Raw genomic sequence first — 15220 nt, 5'->3', positions numbered from 1 at the left:
GGGTCAAGGGTGCAAAGCAGGTGATGGGGGCCCAGGTGAAGGCTAAGGAAGGGGCTGAGAAAGGGTAGGCTACTCCGGGTGTCTCTGTTCTAGGCTGAAGTGATAACCCTCTTTCTCCCCACTGATGCGGCGAGCAGATGTAGTGCAACCAGTGACCCTCCAACCAAGGACCCCGACCAGTGGCCCACACCAGGGACACCTACCCAGTGACCCCCAATTATTCCTACAGCCAGTGACCCATTAACGACCCCCAATTAATGACCCATGACAAGCGATCCCCACTAAGGAACCTAACCAATGACCCATACACACCTACTAATAACCCGAATCATTGGCCTCCCACCCGTTATTCCTATAACCAGTGACCCATCAGTGGCCCCCCAATTAATGACCCCCATCAATGACTACAACCAGTTACTCTCCCATCCAGTGACCTCCCCAACAAATGACCCCCCCACAATAAGTACTAACTAGTGACCCCCGATAAGCCCTACCAGTGACCCCTAACCAATCATTCCTCCTCACCAGTGACCCTCCAACAATGAACATCCATGAGTGAGCTCAACTAGTGCGCCCCAATCAATGACCCCCAAACAGTAATTCCACTAACCAGTGACCCATCAATGACTTCCCAACTAATTACCCATCAGGGACTCCCAAACTATCTCATCCATGATCCCCTGAAAGGCACTCCCCCAACTAGTGACCCCAACTGGTGACTCCACTAGTGCCTTCTAATCAGTGGCCCCCCACTGGTGACTTGCCCAACTAGTGATCCTCAGCAATGAGCCCCACACCATTAACCCTAAACTACAGACACCAATAACACCAACAGCGGCCTCCATCAATGACCTCTAACAGTGACCTCCAACTAGGAAACCCCCAAACATCAACCTCAGTCAGTATCTCTCTCTACAATGATCCCCCCAACCAGCAATCTCTATCAGAGAGGCCAAATAGTGTCCCCCCAGTTAGCGAACCCCAATGAATAACCCTCACCCATGACCCCAACCAGTCAACCCCAAACAATGACACATTAACTAACGAACCCATCATTCACCCCAGCTAGTGGCTCCCCTTAAACAGTAGCCCTGATCAAGAGCCCCCTAATAATAAGGTACTCAACTGGGTGTGCCCCCCCTCTCTAGTCCCCCCGCAGAACTGGAAGTTGGGAGGGAGATATGAAAGAGTACCTAAGACAGGACCAGACCCCCCGACAGTGATCGGTCAGCTGAGAGAAGTCAAAGGTCAGTTATTGGAGACAAGAGGCACAAGGGATCAGTGGGGATCAGAGGCCAGAAGCAGGGCGGTCAAAGAACAGAGGGGAGAGATCGCAGACCCCTTACCTGGTTCTCCAGGGAGACAGGAGGTGGACTCAGGGCCAAAATTTCCTTGTTCTTCTTCTTCCTGCCCTTCCCCTTACGACCTCGCCCTTTTTTCTTCCCTTTTCCCTTCCCCTTCCGCCGAGGGGGAGGGGTTTCTGGCTCCCCCTGGGGTACCTGGGAAGAGGACTCCAGTCGGGTCCAGATTCCCTGAGTGGAGGCCCCATCACTCAGATCACCTGGGGTCATGCTGGCACATGGTCCATCGTCCTATGTTTTAAAGCCAGGGCTCACTCAGCCCTGGGACCTGGGGTCAAGGTAAATCATATGATGAGGGGCCAAGGGTCAGTTATGTGACCTGAAGTCAAGGTCATTCATGCCTAAGAACAGTTTAAGGGTAGCGGTCCCTCAGCCCCCTGGATAGGGCTCAGAATTCATTCATTCCTGAGACCTGGAGCCAGGGATGACTCAGCCAGCGACCTCAGGACAAGCCCCTTACTCACCCCTGTGGCTGTAGGAGCCAGGTCGTCACAGCCAGGAAGGTACTGCTCACAGGCTCGGAAGGCAGCCTCAGGGTCTGAGCTTATCAGCAGCTCTTGAATATCTCCCTGGGGAGAGAACGGGGGTCGGGGAAGAGGTCTGCAGGCTGACTCCGACCCCCATTCCAAGCATCAAGGTCTGCTGTTTTTCCACCCAAAGCATGCTAAGTATAGGGAGGGGGTAGCCCCACCATAGCCCCAGAAATCCCTCTGCCTCAAAAAACTGAGAGGAGGAAGATTCTATCAGGGTGACACCAAACCACAACCACAAGCCACACCCCACAACATCTGTCCCATCAGAGGCACATTTGTTCCTTCGCTCGTGGCACATGGTGACACCTACTGTGTGCCAGGTGCCCTTCAAGGTACTGGAGATAAGGAGGGAAACAAGATGATGAGGTCCCTGGACTGTCATGACACACATGACAATCACCACATCGAAAACACATCTGTCACAGAGCCACACAACTCCATGCCTTGCTGGCATCACACACCATCACAACCAACAGCGTCGTCACACGTCACAACCTTATTCTCCCACCATAAGCCAAGTATGCACCATCGCAAATGATCAATTCATGGCTTTACAGTCTCACAGGCACACGCCACAAAGATGCACCGTGATGCCTGGCACTCCCTTCCTCAGCTTCCTGGTGCTAAGTTGAAGCTGGATAGTTCCCTTCTCCGTTCTCTTCTCCAGATTCAGGCTGTGGACAAATCTCCCTCCTGCCTTCTGCCTCAGTTTCCCCCATCACTGAAGCGCTACCTCAAAAGTCTCCTCCCCGAGGTCCTGGGTCCCAAGCACAGTAAGTCCAGCTGTGCTGATGAATCGAGGTCCCTGGCTCAATACGGGGGGCTGAGGTTCACAGTCAGCCACCAGGGTCACCATCCCACCATCCACACTGACCGCCACACGGTGCCACCTGCAAGAGGACAGTCTCAGTGAGGGCGTGCTCTCATCTCACCTCTCCTGGGACTCCCACACCCCCCCATATTCACCTGCCATCCGTGAGGTTGACCTGCTGGGGGAGGGGGCTGAAGGAGTCACCTAGGAGGTCCAGAGCCGGCCCCAACGCCAGGCCCAGCTGCCGGACACCGCCCTCATTGTAGATGGATAGAAGGACAGACTGGTTGGCTGGCCGGCCCCGCACAGTGATCAGCACGGAGAAGTTCTCAGGGAAGTGCCCAGCTGGGAGGGCAGAGGGAAAGGGGCAGCTCAGATGGCCCGACTGTGACCCATGCTCCCAGGATGAACCACAGCCCCTCTCACCCTGACTCACCTTGAAAGAGCTCCCACGTGGGGACACCAAGCGTGCTGGCCTTGCCCACCCCGAATGCCCGGTCGCCCTGCGGGACCCTCTGGGGGCAGAGGCCGGGACCCTCGGGGAGCCCAGCCTGGCCCCCCCGCACGCCCAGAGCCTTCAGCACATCCACAGGGTCCGCTACGGAAAGAAGCCAGGGTGCGGGGCAGTTACAACAAGCCCAGCACTCTGCGTGAGTGGCTCGGGTTTGGGGGACTCAGCCCCCACCCCACCCCCCACCCCGGCTATGTTTGTGGGTCAGGGGGAAGGAGCAGGCCTGGGACACATACCCCCCTCACCACTCCACAGCTGTTCCAGCCTCATCAGCCTGTTGACTCCTGTTTTTTTCCCTTGGTTTTTGGTGAGAAAAAAAAAAAGCTGACCTAGTTCTGGGATGAATCAAAGCTTCCTGGCCTGAGCCCCAGAGCCAAACTGTCCCCCTCTCCACACTCCCCCGCACCAGCTCCCTGGGGCTGCTTCCCAGGCCTGAAGCCCCCTTGCCAGGGGAAACCCGCTTAGAGAGGAGGGGTTCCTTGCGTGTGTTCTCCCCACCTCTTCCCTGGGCTCTCCTCCCTCTGACCTCTTCCTTGACCACCATCACCCATGACCTCCCTCTGACCACCACCTCCCCTGACTGCTTCCCTCTGACCTCCTCCTTGACCTTCATCACCCTTGACCTCCTCCCTCTGACCACTACCCCTTTGCATTTCCTCCCTCTGACCATTCTTTCTCTGATCCCCACTGATTTCTTCTGGCCACCCCCTCTGACCTTCCTCTGCCTGACCCTGACCACCTCCCTCTGACTACCACCTGACCTCTTCCCTCTTCCTATCGCAGTTTCTTCCATCTGACCTTTGGACCTCCCCCTTTTATCACCCTCTCTGACCTTATCCTCTGATCACCTCTCTCTGATAACCTTCTGACCTCCTCCCTCTCATCCCAACAAAGGAAGGGACTGGTCCAGTCAGATCCTAACCCAGGCCGTCCTACCAGCCCCACCCGGTGCAGCCTGGCCAGTGCTAAGTGGAACCACATGGCTTGGGCAAGGGTGGGCGGGGTCTTCCCCTGAGCCCCAAACTCCTGCCTGATCTCCCCTCCCCCCAGCAGACTGTCCCACTGACCCCCTGACCCAGCCTCTTGGCAGGAGCCAGATTCTGCCATGACCTCACCCAGGGGGCGTCTCTACTGACCTCACCATTGGGATCCAGGGTGGGGGGCCAGACTTGTGGGAGACAGGGGTTTGGATGAGGGTTCCCCCATCCCAGCTCCTCCTGGGTCAGACCCCTCATTCTCCAAACTCTCCAGAGCCCTGTTCCAACCTCAGCTCCCTCTTGCCCCCAACCTCCTTCTGCTTTTTTTCTTCTCTCCCCCTCCCTGCCTTCTCTCTGTCCCACTTTCTGTGTCCAACTCTGAATCAGTCTTTCTCTCTCCCTCCCTCTCTTACTTCCTAGCTCTCGCTCACTCTCTAGCTCTCTGTCTCTGCCTCTTGGTATTTCCCTCGGTCTCACATCTGTTTCTCTCTGCATACCTCTATCTCTGTGCCTCTCTATATATATCTCTGTGTGTGGATTACTCCCTCCATCTCTCTCTCTCTCCCCCTCGGCACCCACCCCCCTAACCCTGCTGCCTCCACCGGCCCCATCTCTAATTGCCTGTTCTGTGGCTGGGCTGTTATTAAGAGGTATTTGGGTTACAGCCCCCTGGGGCTAAAATCTGGGCTCCCAGGCTCTGCTGACCACAAGGGTCACTCCCCTGTGGAATGATCATCCCAGCTGCCCCCTCTCTGGGGGGGGTCCCAGGGGAGGGCTGAGATCCATGATTCCACCCCGTGTGGCTCTCCCAGGCTCTCCTTTCACCCAGACTCCACTTTCTATGCAGTGGGAAGGGGTCTCTCTTTGACCAACTGCTCATTAACATTTTAAAAGTCTTTCCCAGCATCTAACCCAAATGTCTCCTGCTTCAATCTGTGTTCCTTCTGTAAGGACCTTTCAGAAACCAACTGCCTTTTCTTTCCATGGCTGGCTTTGTGACAAGGAGACACACAAGAGGCATTGAGTCCTGCCTGCGGGGCCGGGGTGGGGGGTGGCAGTCTGTCAAGTAACCGGCTTGCCCTTCCCCCACAGATTCTCCCCTGTGCTGGTCAGGATGCCAGGGAGAGGCTAGGTGGGGTCTAGGATGTGGAAGAAGGCAGGCAGGGACCAGGCTGGGACATGGCTGGGACGCTCTCAGATGAGTAGGAGAACCTAGGTGTGAGTGTCTGTGCAAATAGGTGCGTGTGCGATTGTGTACATGCGTGAGACTGGGCAAGCATGTATGGACCGGGGACTAGCTGAGCATGTGCTTTGTGGCGTGTCGATGTCTGTGAGTGTTTGGCCTATGATGGAGGGATTAGGTGCAGTTCTTTGACTTGTCCTGGGGTCCTGGCAGTGAGCTCGAGGTCCTGCAGGTGATGCAGGGGAGTCTGTGATAGTAATAGCTCAGACTCGAGATGGAGGAGTGTGGTTATAGTGAGAGTGTGGCCAAGTCAGCGAGTGGGTGACTGGTTGAGAATGTCGACTGCGTTGTATGGATGCCAGTGGAAGCATGTGTGAGAGTTTGAAAGTGTAGGTGGGTGACAAAAGCTGTGACCGTGTGGCGGGTGGCTGATGGGGTTGCCTTGGCCTGGGCACCAGGTGTTTAACGTTCTTCGTGTCCCAGGGGCCTTATATTCTGAGTGCATGCCTGAGATCGCACGACTGTGTGGATGTGTGACCGTGGGAGTGGGGCATAGGCCACTTTGGGATTATCCGCGTAAACACACACCACACCGTAACCACGCTACCTCTCTGGACTGCAGGGAAAAGGAGAAAGTGAGAAAGTGGGAGTGGGTGTGTTGGGGTCCTGAGTTCACCTTAGGGAGGAATTACGGGGAGGGCCTGACCTGGGGTGTCTCAGACCAGGGAAGCCCCCCTCAATCACTACTTGAGGGACTACGACCTTCCCGAACTCCGGGGCGCCCCCGACCCAGAACCCTGCGGGGCGGGGCGCGGCGTCCAGCCAGATTCGTGCAGCTGGGCGTGCGTCAGCGCTGACTCACCCGTCCGGCGGCCCCCGGGACCCCTGGGGGGGCCCCTGAGAAATTCCTCAGAAAAAACACCCGAGGCTCGCTCAGCTTGGGGGAGCAACCTCCACTCCCCCCGACCCCGCCCGTGCTCTGCCCCGCCCCGCCCCGCGCCCCGCCCCGCCTCGCCCCTCACCAAGGCCCTCCCGAGGCCCTGTCCATGGTGCTGATCCCGGCTCAGGGGAGCGCGGGGAGGGGGCAGGGGGGCAGAGATGGGGGGGAAAGGAGGTGGGCGCGCGCTAATTAGGGGCAGAGGAGAAAGAGGGGGAATAAGGTGAAGCTATCTGGGGAGATGCAAAGGGAGCTCTGAATCCCAGATCAACCCTCTCCTCTACTAGTGCCCGCTCACCATCCGCCGTCCCCCTGAGAATCATCCTCATGGGCAATTATTTAGCCTCCCAAACCACAACCACAGCCCTCAGAGGGTCACCCAGAGACACACAATCACACGCATAACACACACACGGTTATTCTCAAAATCAGCCCCACACACAGACACACTCTCCCATACCCACAACTCAATCACATACTCGCCCAGGGCCCATCCCATCACCCAGATGCATACAATCATCGTCACCTCCCACACCCAGCACACACAGAGTTTCCTCCAAGTGGCCGCACGCACATTGTTACACACATGTATACCTATAAATTGCATTCATTCCCACGCACCCACCAGGAAACAGGGTCACACGTTTCCCCGACCCCCCCCCCCACCAAGCTGTCACACTCAGAAACCGCCCAGAGTCAGACACTCGCCCCCCAATACCACACCGTAGCCACGCGCAACGTGCACGGCCCCCATGCACGCCCCCGACTCCCGACTCCACGCCGTCTTTGGGGACCTCGATGGATCCTGCACTCCGGGTCCTATTTTCTCCCTCCCGGCTCACCGGCCTGCGTCCGGGGGAGAAGCTGCAGAGAGACCAGGAGCAGGCAGAGGCCGGCCCGCGGCTGGCCCAGGCCCTGGCGACTCCCCATTCCCGCGGGACCCACACTCAAGGCGGGGGACCAGCCGGGGCGGCTGCGGGGCGCGGCGACTCCACGGGCTCGGGGCACTCTCGCGGCGGCCGGCTCCACTCGGGATCCACAGGAGACTGCCCGAGACCCCGCCCTGGCCTCGCCCTGCGCTCCAGCTCCGGGCCAGGCGGAGCTCGCGGAAGGGGGGGTAGCTGACAGCTGGTGGGTGGAATTGGGAAAGTTTGTGCTGAGCTCTGATTGCCCAGCTAGGGGTGGAGCCCTGGGCCGGGAGCTGGGCCCTTCTTGCCTCACCCCACAGGGTCGGAGGAGGGTCACTCCCACCCACCCTTAGAATCCGGGGTCCCAGCCTTAGCCCAAACCCTTTTCTCCTAACAGGCCCCGTCAAAGGAGATCTTAGTCCCATTCAAACCTTCAGCCTCCATCCAGGCCCTGGAATTAGGGGGCGCAGCTTTATACCAGATCCTTTCTGTCTCAGCCAGGCCCCCAAATTCTGATGCCAAATTCTCACCCACCTGCCTGGTCCCACAATAATAGGTACCGATCTCACTCCATACTTTCCCTGCAGGTCCCTAAATAAGGGATCTTCACCCCACCTCAAACTTCACCCCAGATTCCAAAATGGGGTTCCTAGCCCCACCCCAAAACCCTCACCACAGATTCCCAAACAGAGTTCTCACAGTTCTTTCTTTCCCCCAAACTCTTAGTCTTCAAATAAAGGCTCCCACCTCCATCCCTAGCCCTCTTCTCCCTGACTCAGGCCCCAGATGGATGCCCCAGCTCCATTCTCACACATGGCCCATTAAATCAGGGAGTATGGCCCTACCGTAAGCAGGGCACTGCCACAGGGAGGGGTGGACCGCTGCCATTCCTGGGGTGAGGCAGAACCCCCCCTCACCCCACTGGGACCCCACCCCCACCCCCATGTGAGGAGGCCCCAGCGGGTCAGGTCAGGTGGAGCTGTCTGTGCAATTGAACAAGCACAGACATGCAGGATCTGAAGGAGATTCTGCAAGGAGGAACCCAAGGGGCATATCCCGGGCCCTGAACTGCCCACTCCCCCCGCCCCAAGGCCAAGAGGGAGAAGCCGGCAGTGTCTCCCTCCCAGCCTCTGGCTCCTCAGACAAAGAGACTCTGTGTCCTTAGGGAGGAGGGGGTGGGGCCCCATCTGGCCTGAAGGGGAGAGGGGGGCCCTGAGTAGGGAGGAGGAGAGGGGATCTCCCCAAGCTGCTCCTCCTCCCTCTCCAGGGACATCAGAGACTAAGACTTTTCTAGCTAAAAGACTCATAAAGTTCCTGCCCTGCCTTGCTCCGTTGGGAAGTTCTTCCTAGAGTCTAATCCCACCTTCTGACATTTCTGCCCATTCTCTTTGAACGGACCCTTCTGGGACCACACTCTTGGTCAGCTCTCTCCAATCACAGATTCTTTGCCCCGAGTAGAGACAGCAAGAGAACACCTCCACTTATTCCCCGCACTCCCTGAAACTCCCCCCAGCCCTGGATAATTTATCATCACAACAAAAGCCCCCAGTTTTGAGTGTAGCAGCGAGAGGAAATTTTTGACAGATAAAAGGAAGGGACTATATTGAAGTTAAGGGATTCCCCCCAGCTGCCTGCCCAAAGTCAGTTCATAATTGGGGGCTCCCAGGGCCCCCTTCATCCTGCAGGGAGTCAGGTGGGGGGTGCTTAGGAGGGGACAGATGAGCAGATAGATGATGGGTGGCGGGAGTCAGGTGCTGGCCAGCAGAGGTCACGCGTCCAGGAAGGGATCAACATGGCCGACGCACCCCGGACTGTACTGATCTCAGGATGCTCCTCGGGAATTGGCCTGGAGCTCGCAGTGCAGCTGGCTCGTGACCCCAGGCAGCGCTACCAGGGTAAGGGGACCAGGCTGAGGCTGGGAAGGACAGGGATGGGCATGGCTTCCCAAGACCCTCAGCTCTCCCAGCACTATTTCCACTGGTCCATGACTTCGACTGCATTTGTGGGCTTGGGGAGGACCCAGGACACACGGAGGCCCCCTTCCCACCTCTTCCTGTGAATCATCCCCTCATCCAAAGAATATTTCTAATGCACCTATTGGGTGCCAGATTCTAGGTGCTAGAAACACAGCTGCGAACTAAATAGACAAAAATCTCTGTCCTAGGTAGTGATGTAGTGGGGGAGGTGAGGGAGAACAAACAACAAACACATTTTCAAATTGTATTATGCGGCTGGTGCAGATAAGTGGTCAGAAGCAAAATAAAGCAAGTGGGGTGGGTGTGGGTGATATTTATTTTTAGAAGGGCTGGCTGGGGAGGGCTTCTCTGAGGTTTCACTTAGTCATTCCCTAAGAGTCCCCACCCCCACGCCTCCCCAGATTAACGCTCCAAGATAAGCCTCTTAAGTGACCCTGACCTTGAGGGTTTAAGGAGGAGGGGGCTCTAGGTCTAAAGACTCAGCCCCCTGCCACTCTGGAATCAATGGCCCCAATCTGCACCCCACCCATGGGAACCTCTGACCCAGAGCACACTGGAGTCGAAGTAAGCAAAGGGCCGTTACTTAAGAGGAGGATGCAGGGGTAAGGGCATTGCCCCAGTTGGCAGAGTTGCTTCTCCCAGCCCTCTGCCCTCTGTCTTAGAGACACGCACAGCTTTGGGTGTGACAGTCTGGGTACCAATGTGCAGAGAGGTAATTGTGTAGTGTGTGTCCCCGTGGGCTGGCAGATGAGTGTCTAACACTGCTGAAGGATGATGCTTATTGACTGCTTGCAGTGTGCCAGGCTTCCATCTAAGAGTTTTGCATATAGAAAGTCATTTAATCCCCACATCACCCCGATAAGGTGGACACTATCATTTGCCCCATCTTAGAAATGAGGAAACTGAGGCACCGACTGCCAAAGGTCCTTGCCCAAAATTACATGGGCTCACAGACAACATGCAAATGTGTGTGTGATTGTGGGTGCAGGCGTTGGGGAGGGGGGGGTGCAAACATGTGTACAGGTGCATGAGCTCAGCACTCAGACAAACCCAGGTTGAAATCTCAGTTCTCACACTTGCTAGGGGGGGACCAGGCAAGAAACTTCACTGTGTTGAGCCTCAGTGTGTTAATGGGGATAATAATATTACCTACGTGTTCTGATTACTATTGCTAAAAGCAAATCACCCCAAAATGCATGGCGTAAAACAGCTGCAATCATCTATCTCTCATGGTTTACAAAGGTCATGCATTTGGAAGGGCTCAGCTGGGCACTTCGGGCTCAGGGTCAAAGGCTCACAGAGGAGACTGGAACATGTCAGGGCTGGGCAGGCATCTCTCTCTCTTCCAGTAATCTCAGGGCTCCTGCGTGTGGTCTTTCTACCTGGGCTAGCTTGGGCTTCTTCCCAGCATGGTGGCCTCAGGACAGCTGGGCTGCTATAGGGTGGCTGAAGCCTCCAAGAGTGAGTATTCCAGCAAGCAAAGCAGAAACTGCAACATCTTTTCCATCCTAATCTCAAAAGCCGCACAGTGTCACCTTTACCATAGTCTATTGATTCCCAACTAGCCACAAGATTCAAGGGGAGAGGAATCAGATTTCATGGGCTGATGGGTGAGCAGCTAGGTTCTAGAAGAGCATGTGTGAAAAAAGATGTTGAGGTCATCTTTGGAAAATAAGTTAATGACCTAATCATAGGATTCTTGTAAGGATTAGAGTTAGTGTTTATAAATGTGTTTAGCATATTATCTGGCATATAGTAGGTGTTCAATAAATCAGAACCTACGTTGATGATGTAAATGGGGCTATTCATACTTGCATGTGCATATTTGCACATATGCTGACTTTAGGTGTGCATGCATTTCTTTTCTCAAGCCATCTGTTCTGTATTTATTTTATTGTCTTACCTACTGGTTTTGAACTCCATGAAGGCAGGGACTTTATCTTATTTCATGCAATAGCCTCAGCACCTAGAATAGTGCATAGGGTGTAGTAGATGCTCAATAAATGTTTGCTAGATGAGTGGATGGATGGATGGAAGTATATACAAATATCTGTACACAAGTATGCATTTGTGGTTGTATGGCGAATGTAGGTGTATAAATCTGTGGGTCTCCATTCCTCTGTGACTACTCGTGCAAAATATCACAGGAACATGTAAGTCCACACACAGGGTAAAGGAACCTAGTGCCTGCTCCAACTCTGTTCTCTGTCCCCAGTGGTGGCCACCATGAGGGACCTGGGAAAGAAGGGGACACTGGAGGCAGCTGCTGGGGAGGCTCTGGGTCAGACCCTCACCGTGGCCCAGCTGGATGTGTGCAGTGATGAGTCAGTGGCCCAGTGTCTCAGCTGCATCCAGGGAGGGGAAGTGGACGTGTTGGGTGAGTCTGAGCATCCCCTTGGGTCACTCGCCCCCTCCCTGGCCCAAGCATAGATCCTTATCACAGCAAGTTCTTTCCAGTGTCTGGGCACTAGCTTTCTTGTTTCCCTAATAACCTCTGACCCTGGGCAGAAGGGGTAGATCAGTTGGCTAAGAGCCCAGGATACCATTCAGTTTATTAGAGATACAAGAAATATACTGAGACCTGGGGATAGGGTGGATTTTATCGAATAGAAATTCTCACATATGGAGAAAACCATATGTGCTTGGGAAAATTAATTTGATGAGTCATTGTGGGAAAGGAGCATGATGAAGAAGCAACTCATGGTCCCTAAACGGTCTTCTAAGGAGGGTGTGGCTGTTTTGATGCAATTTGGGGTCAGAGCTGAATTGCTCATGCATTAAAGTGGAGGCTGTTCTCAGCAGCCCTCTTCCCCACCCAGGGCTCAGAGTCCCCTATAACAAATGCTGAACTATATTTAAAGATTATCAATGCTACACATTTGTCCACCCAAGATATCTTGGACTAGCCCTGAACTTGGAGTGGGGGAGGGGTGGGATAATTTAGGGAGTGTCCCTGGGGGAGTGACACTAGAAGGGTTGGGGGACTTCAAAGTAACCCTCAGCCCTACCCCCTTAGTGAATAATGCTGGAGTGGGCCTGGTGGGGCCCTTGGAGGGGCTCAGCCTAGCTGCCATGCAGAACGTCTTTGATACCAACTTTTTCGGGGCCGTCCGTCTGGTCAAAGCTGTACTTCCTGGCATGAAGAGGAGACGACAGGGCCACATCGTGGTGGTCAGCAGTGTCATGGGGCTGCAAGGTGAGCCCTGGGGATGCACCCCTGGGAATTCTCCCAGCGTCTGACCCTCCCCCCGCTGGAAGGTTGGCAACTAGGTTTTAGCTCATATTCCCTAAATATGCCTTCATTGAGAAGCATTCTGCAGCTCAGAAGGAAAAAGTTCTGGGATAGATTAACTATGTCTACCATGGTACAGGAATAGATAGGGGTGGTATAGATGCTGCCAAAGGCCATCCACATCCATTATCAACCCCACTTCTGGAAACCTCCAAAAATTTCTTCCAACTATCCCACAAAACTCAAAGGAACCATCAGCACTCCTCCTGAGGCTCCTTCTTGCCCAAACACCTCCCACCAGGCTCCAGAGATGTCTAGATTTGGGACCCTGAGGTTCTGCAGGAAAAAGAACAGAGATTGACTAATGATGTCTGCTATGGGCCTACTATGGAGGCCATCTACTTGCCATCCTTTCTCCCGGTTCCCTTCCTCCTTGAACCTCTCTAGACTCCCTTCCTTTCCCTGGAAATTTCCTCGGATCTGCCCCCCTCCCCAGCAGTCCCCTAAGGAATCCACCCTACTTGTTACCCTGTCATGGAAAAGCTGCATTTACTCAGCCCCATCCCTTCAGCCCCTCTTCCAGCTGAACCTCCTGATCTTGGAAGGGAGGGGGACACATTCACTGCTCAACAGGGACCAATAAAGACCCTGGTGAATGGCGCTTGCCCTTGGGGACCCTGGGCATCCCATGCCCAAGTGGCCCAAGGGTTTAGAGGATAGAGGGGAATAGGAGAGTTCCCTGGGCTGAGGGTGGATGGAACACTGCCAGGAAGAGGTGGGACCTGGCACCCCAAGACAACCTCATCCTGACCCCATATGCTTCCATCACATACACCCATCAGGTTGACCCCAGATATGCTCTGATCCCTAAATCCTCTTTGCTCTGTCTCCCAAGACCCCATCCCTCTGGACCCACAAAGCCCATCACCCAGACCCCCAAAGAGCCCACCTTCCTGTAATCCTCTCAGGTGTCGTGTTCAATGAAGTCTATGCGGCCTCCAAGTTCGCCATGGAGGGATTCTTCGAGAGTCTGGCTGTCCAGCTGCTGCAGTTCAACATCTTGTGAGGCGGGCACTTGGACAGTGACAGGGGAATGAAGGCAGTGAGGGGACAGACAAGGGGAGGGGAGTAGCGAGGAGATGGGGGAGCAAGGAGGCATGAAACAATGATGGGAGAAGCAGGGGAGTGAAGAGGAAAGATGGATGGTAATGGGCAAAATGGGGCAGCGAGTGTGTTGGGGCTCAAGACCCTCTCCCCCTACCCCTGTTCCCAGCATCTCCCTGGTGGAGCCGGGCCCGGTGGCCACCGAATTTGAAGGGAAGCTCCTGGAGCAGGTTTCCACAGCCGAGTTCCCAGGCACTGACGCTGACACCCTGAGCTACTTTCGGGATTTGTACCTCCCGGCCTCCAGGGAGCTCTTTCACTCTGTGGGACAGAGCCCACAGGATGTGGCCAAGGTGAGTGGGGGGCCCAGAGCCCCAGGACATGGCTCAGGTATGTGAGGGGGCCCCTCCCTACAGAACCTCCCTCTCCTTGGGTCCCAAAGCTCAGGGCTCTACCCCACAGGTAATTGTCAAGGTCATCGGCTCAGCCAGACCACCCTTGCGCAGACAGACCAACACCCGCTACACTCCCCTGATCGCCCTCAAAGCCATGGACCCCTCCGGCAGCCTGTATGTGCAAACCTCCCATCGCCTACTCTTCCGCTGGCCACGCCTCCTCAACCTTGGCCTTCGATGTCTGGCCTGCAGCTGCTTCCGTACCCCAGTGTGGCCCCGGTGAGCAGAGCCTCCTCTGAGGCTCTGTGAGCAGAGGCCCCTCCTCACCCCTGAACAGCCAAGCCTCTTTGGTTCACATCCATCTCAGGCCATACAGACTCTTCACTCATTCATTCATTCAGCAAACTCTGCTTGACCCATTCTGTACCTGGGCATTGCTGGGACCCCAGAGAGCCCTCAGCCTCTAGACACAGACCCCTCTGTGGTCAGGGCTGGGGCAGAGAGAGGGGACCCTGGGACTCTGGAACCCTGGGCTGAGGAGCCCAGATCAGAGAGCTGGAGTTGTGTCTGGGAAGGCAAGGGAGGCTTCCTGGAGGAGGGGGCATTGTTGCTGGACCTTGAAGGATGAGACAGACTGCCTCAGTCAACCTCTGGACTTGGTTATCTTCGGTCTGTGGATTCTGGGGTGATCCAAACATCCCCATCCCTCCTCCCCGCCTATACACACAGCCAAAGCTGGTTTGACTAAGGGGTCTCCAGACTTTTCTGGTCACATACTCCATCAGTAAAATCTGTTCGTGCATACACCGGCAATGTATGTATACTTTTTCACAAAATATATATTTGTAACCACTAGCAATCACTGTATTTAATAAAGTTCAATTTCTTACACCTAAATAAAAAATTAAAAAGCAATAGGGTCTATCTCACACCTATTAGCATGGCTACATCAAAAAAAAAAAATTGCCCAGAAAATAACAAGTGTTCACAAGAATGTAGAGAAATTGGAACCCTGTGCACTGTTGGTGAGAATGTAAAATGGTACAGCCACTATGGAAAACAGTATGGCAGTTCCTCCAACAGTGAACTAGAATTATCACATGACTCAGCAATTCCATTCCTGGGTATTACCTGAAAGAATTGAAAACAGGGTGTTGAAGAGATATTTGTATACCCATGTTCAGAGCAGCCTTGTTCACAGCAGGCAAAAGGTGGAAGCAACCCAAATGTCCATCAGCAGGTTACTGGATAAACAAAATGTGATCCACCCGTACAATGGAATATTTATTCAG

General features: G+C 54.8%; 2 protein-coding genes across 3 annotated transcripts in view; one reads left to right on the top strand and one right to left on the bottom strand.

Moving 5' to 3' along the window:
- The window catches only part of COL5A3 (collagen type V alpha 3 chain), a 37466-nt gene extending 30129 nt beyond the window's left edge, over positions 1–7337 (bottom strand). For both annotated transcript variants that reach the window (XM_061190537.1, XM_061190538.1), the window contains exons 1-6: positions 7156–7337; positions 3142–3303; positions 2861–3050; positions 2628–2784; positions 1826–1930; positions 1347–1499 (exon numbers count right to left, since the gene is read on the bottom strand). In XM_061190537.1, coding sequence (XP_061046520.1) covers positions 1347–1499; positions 1826–1930; positions 2628–2784; positions 2861–3050; positions 3142–3303; positions 7156–7243 — 855 coding nt within the window. In that variant the 5' untranslated portion in view covers positions 7244–7337. The remainder of the gene's footprint in view (positions 1–1346; positions 1500–1825; positions 1931–2627; positions 2785–2860; positions 3051–3141; positions 3304–7155) is intronic.
- Positions 7338–9013: 1676 nt separating this feature from the next.
- Positions 9014–14211, top strand: RDH8 (retinol dehydrogenase 8). Its single transcript, XM_061188789.1, has 6 exons — positions 9014–9116; positions 11413–11574; positions 12214–12393; positions 13398–13491; positions 13703–13886; positions 13996–14211. Exons 1-6 carry the CDS (start codon positions 9014–9016, stop codon positions 14209–14211), a joined length of 939 nt encoding a protein of 312 aa, XP_061044772.1.
- Positions 14212–15220: the final 1009 nt, after the last annotated feature.

This window comes from Eubalaena glacialis, chromosome 4, assembly GCF_028564815.1.
Source record: "Eubalaena glacialis isolate mEubGla1 chromosome 4, mEubGla1.1.hap2.+ XY, whole genome shotgun sequence".
NCBI lineage: Eukaryota > Metazoa > Chordata > Mammalia > Artiodactyla > Balaenidae > Eubalaena > Eubalaena glacialis.
Note: the sequence above shows the minus strand (reverse complement) of the source record. Positions and strands in the feature narration are given on the sequence as shown.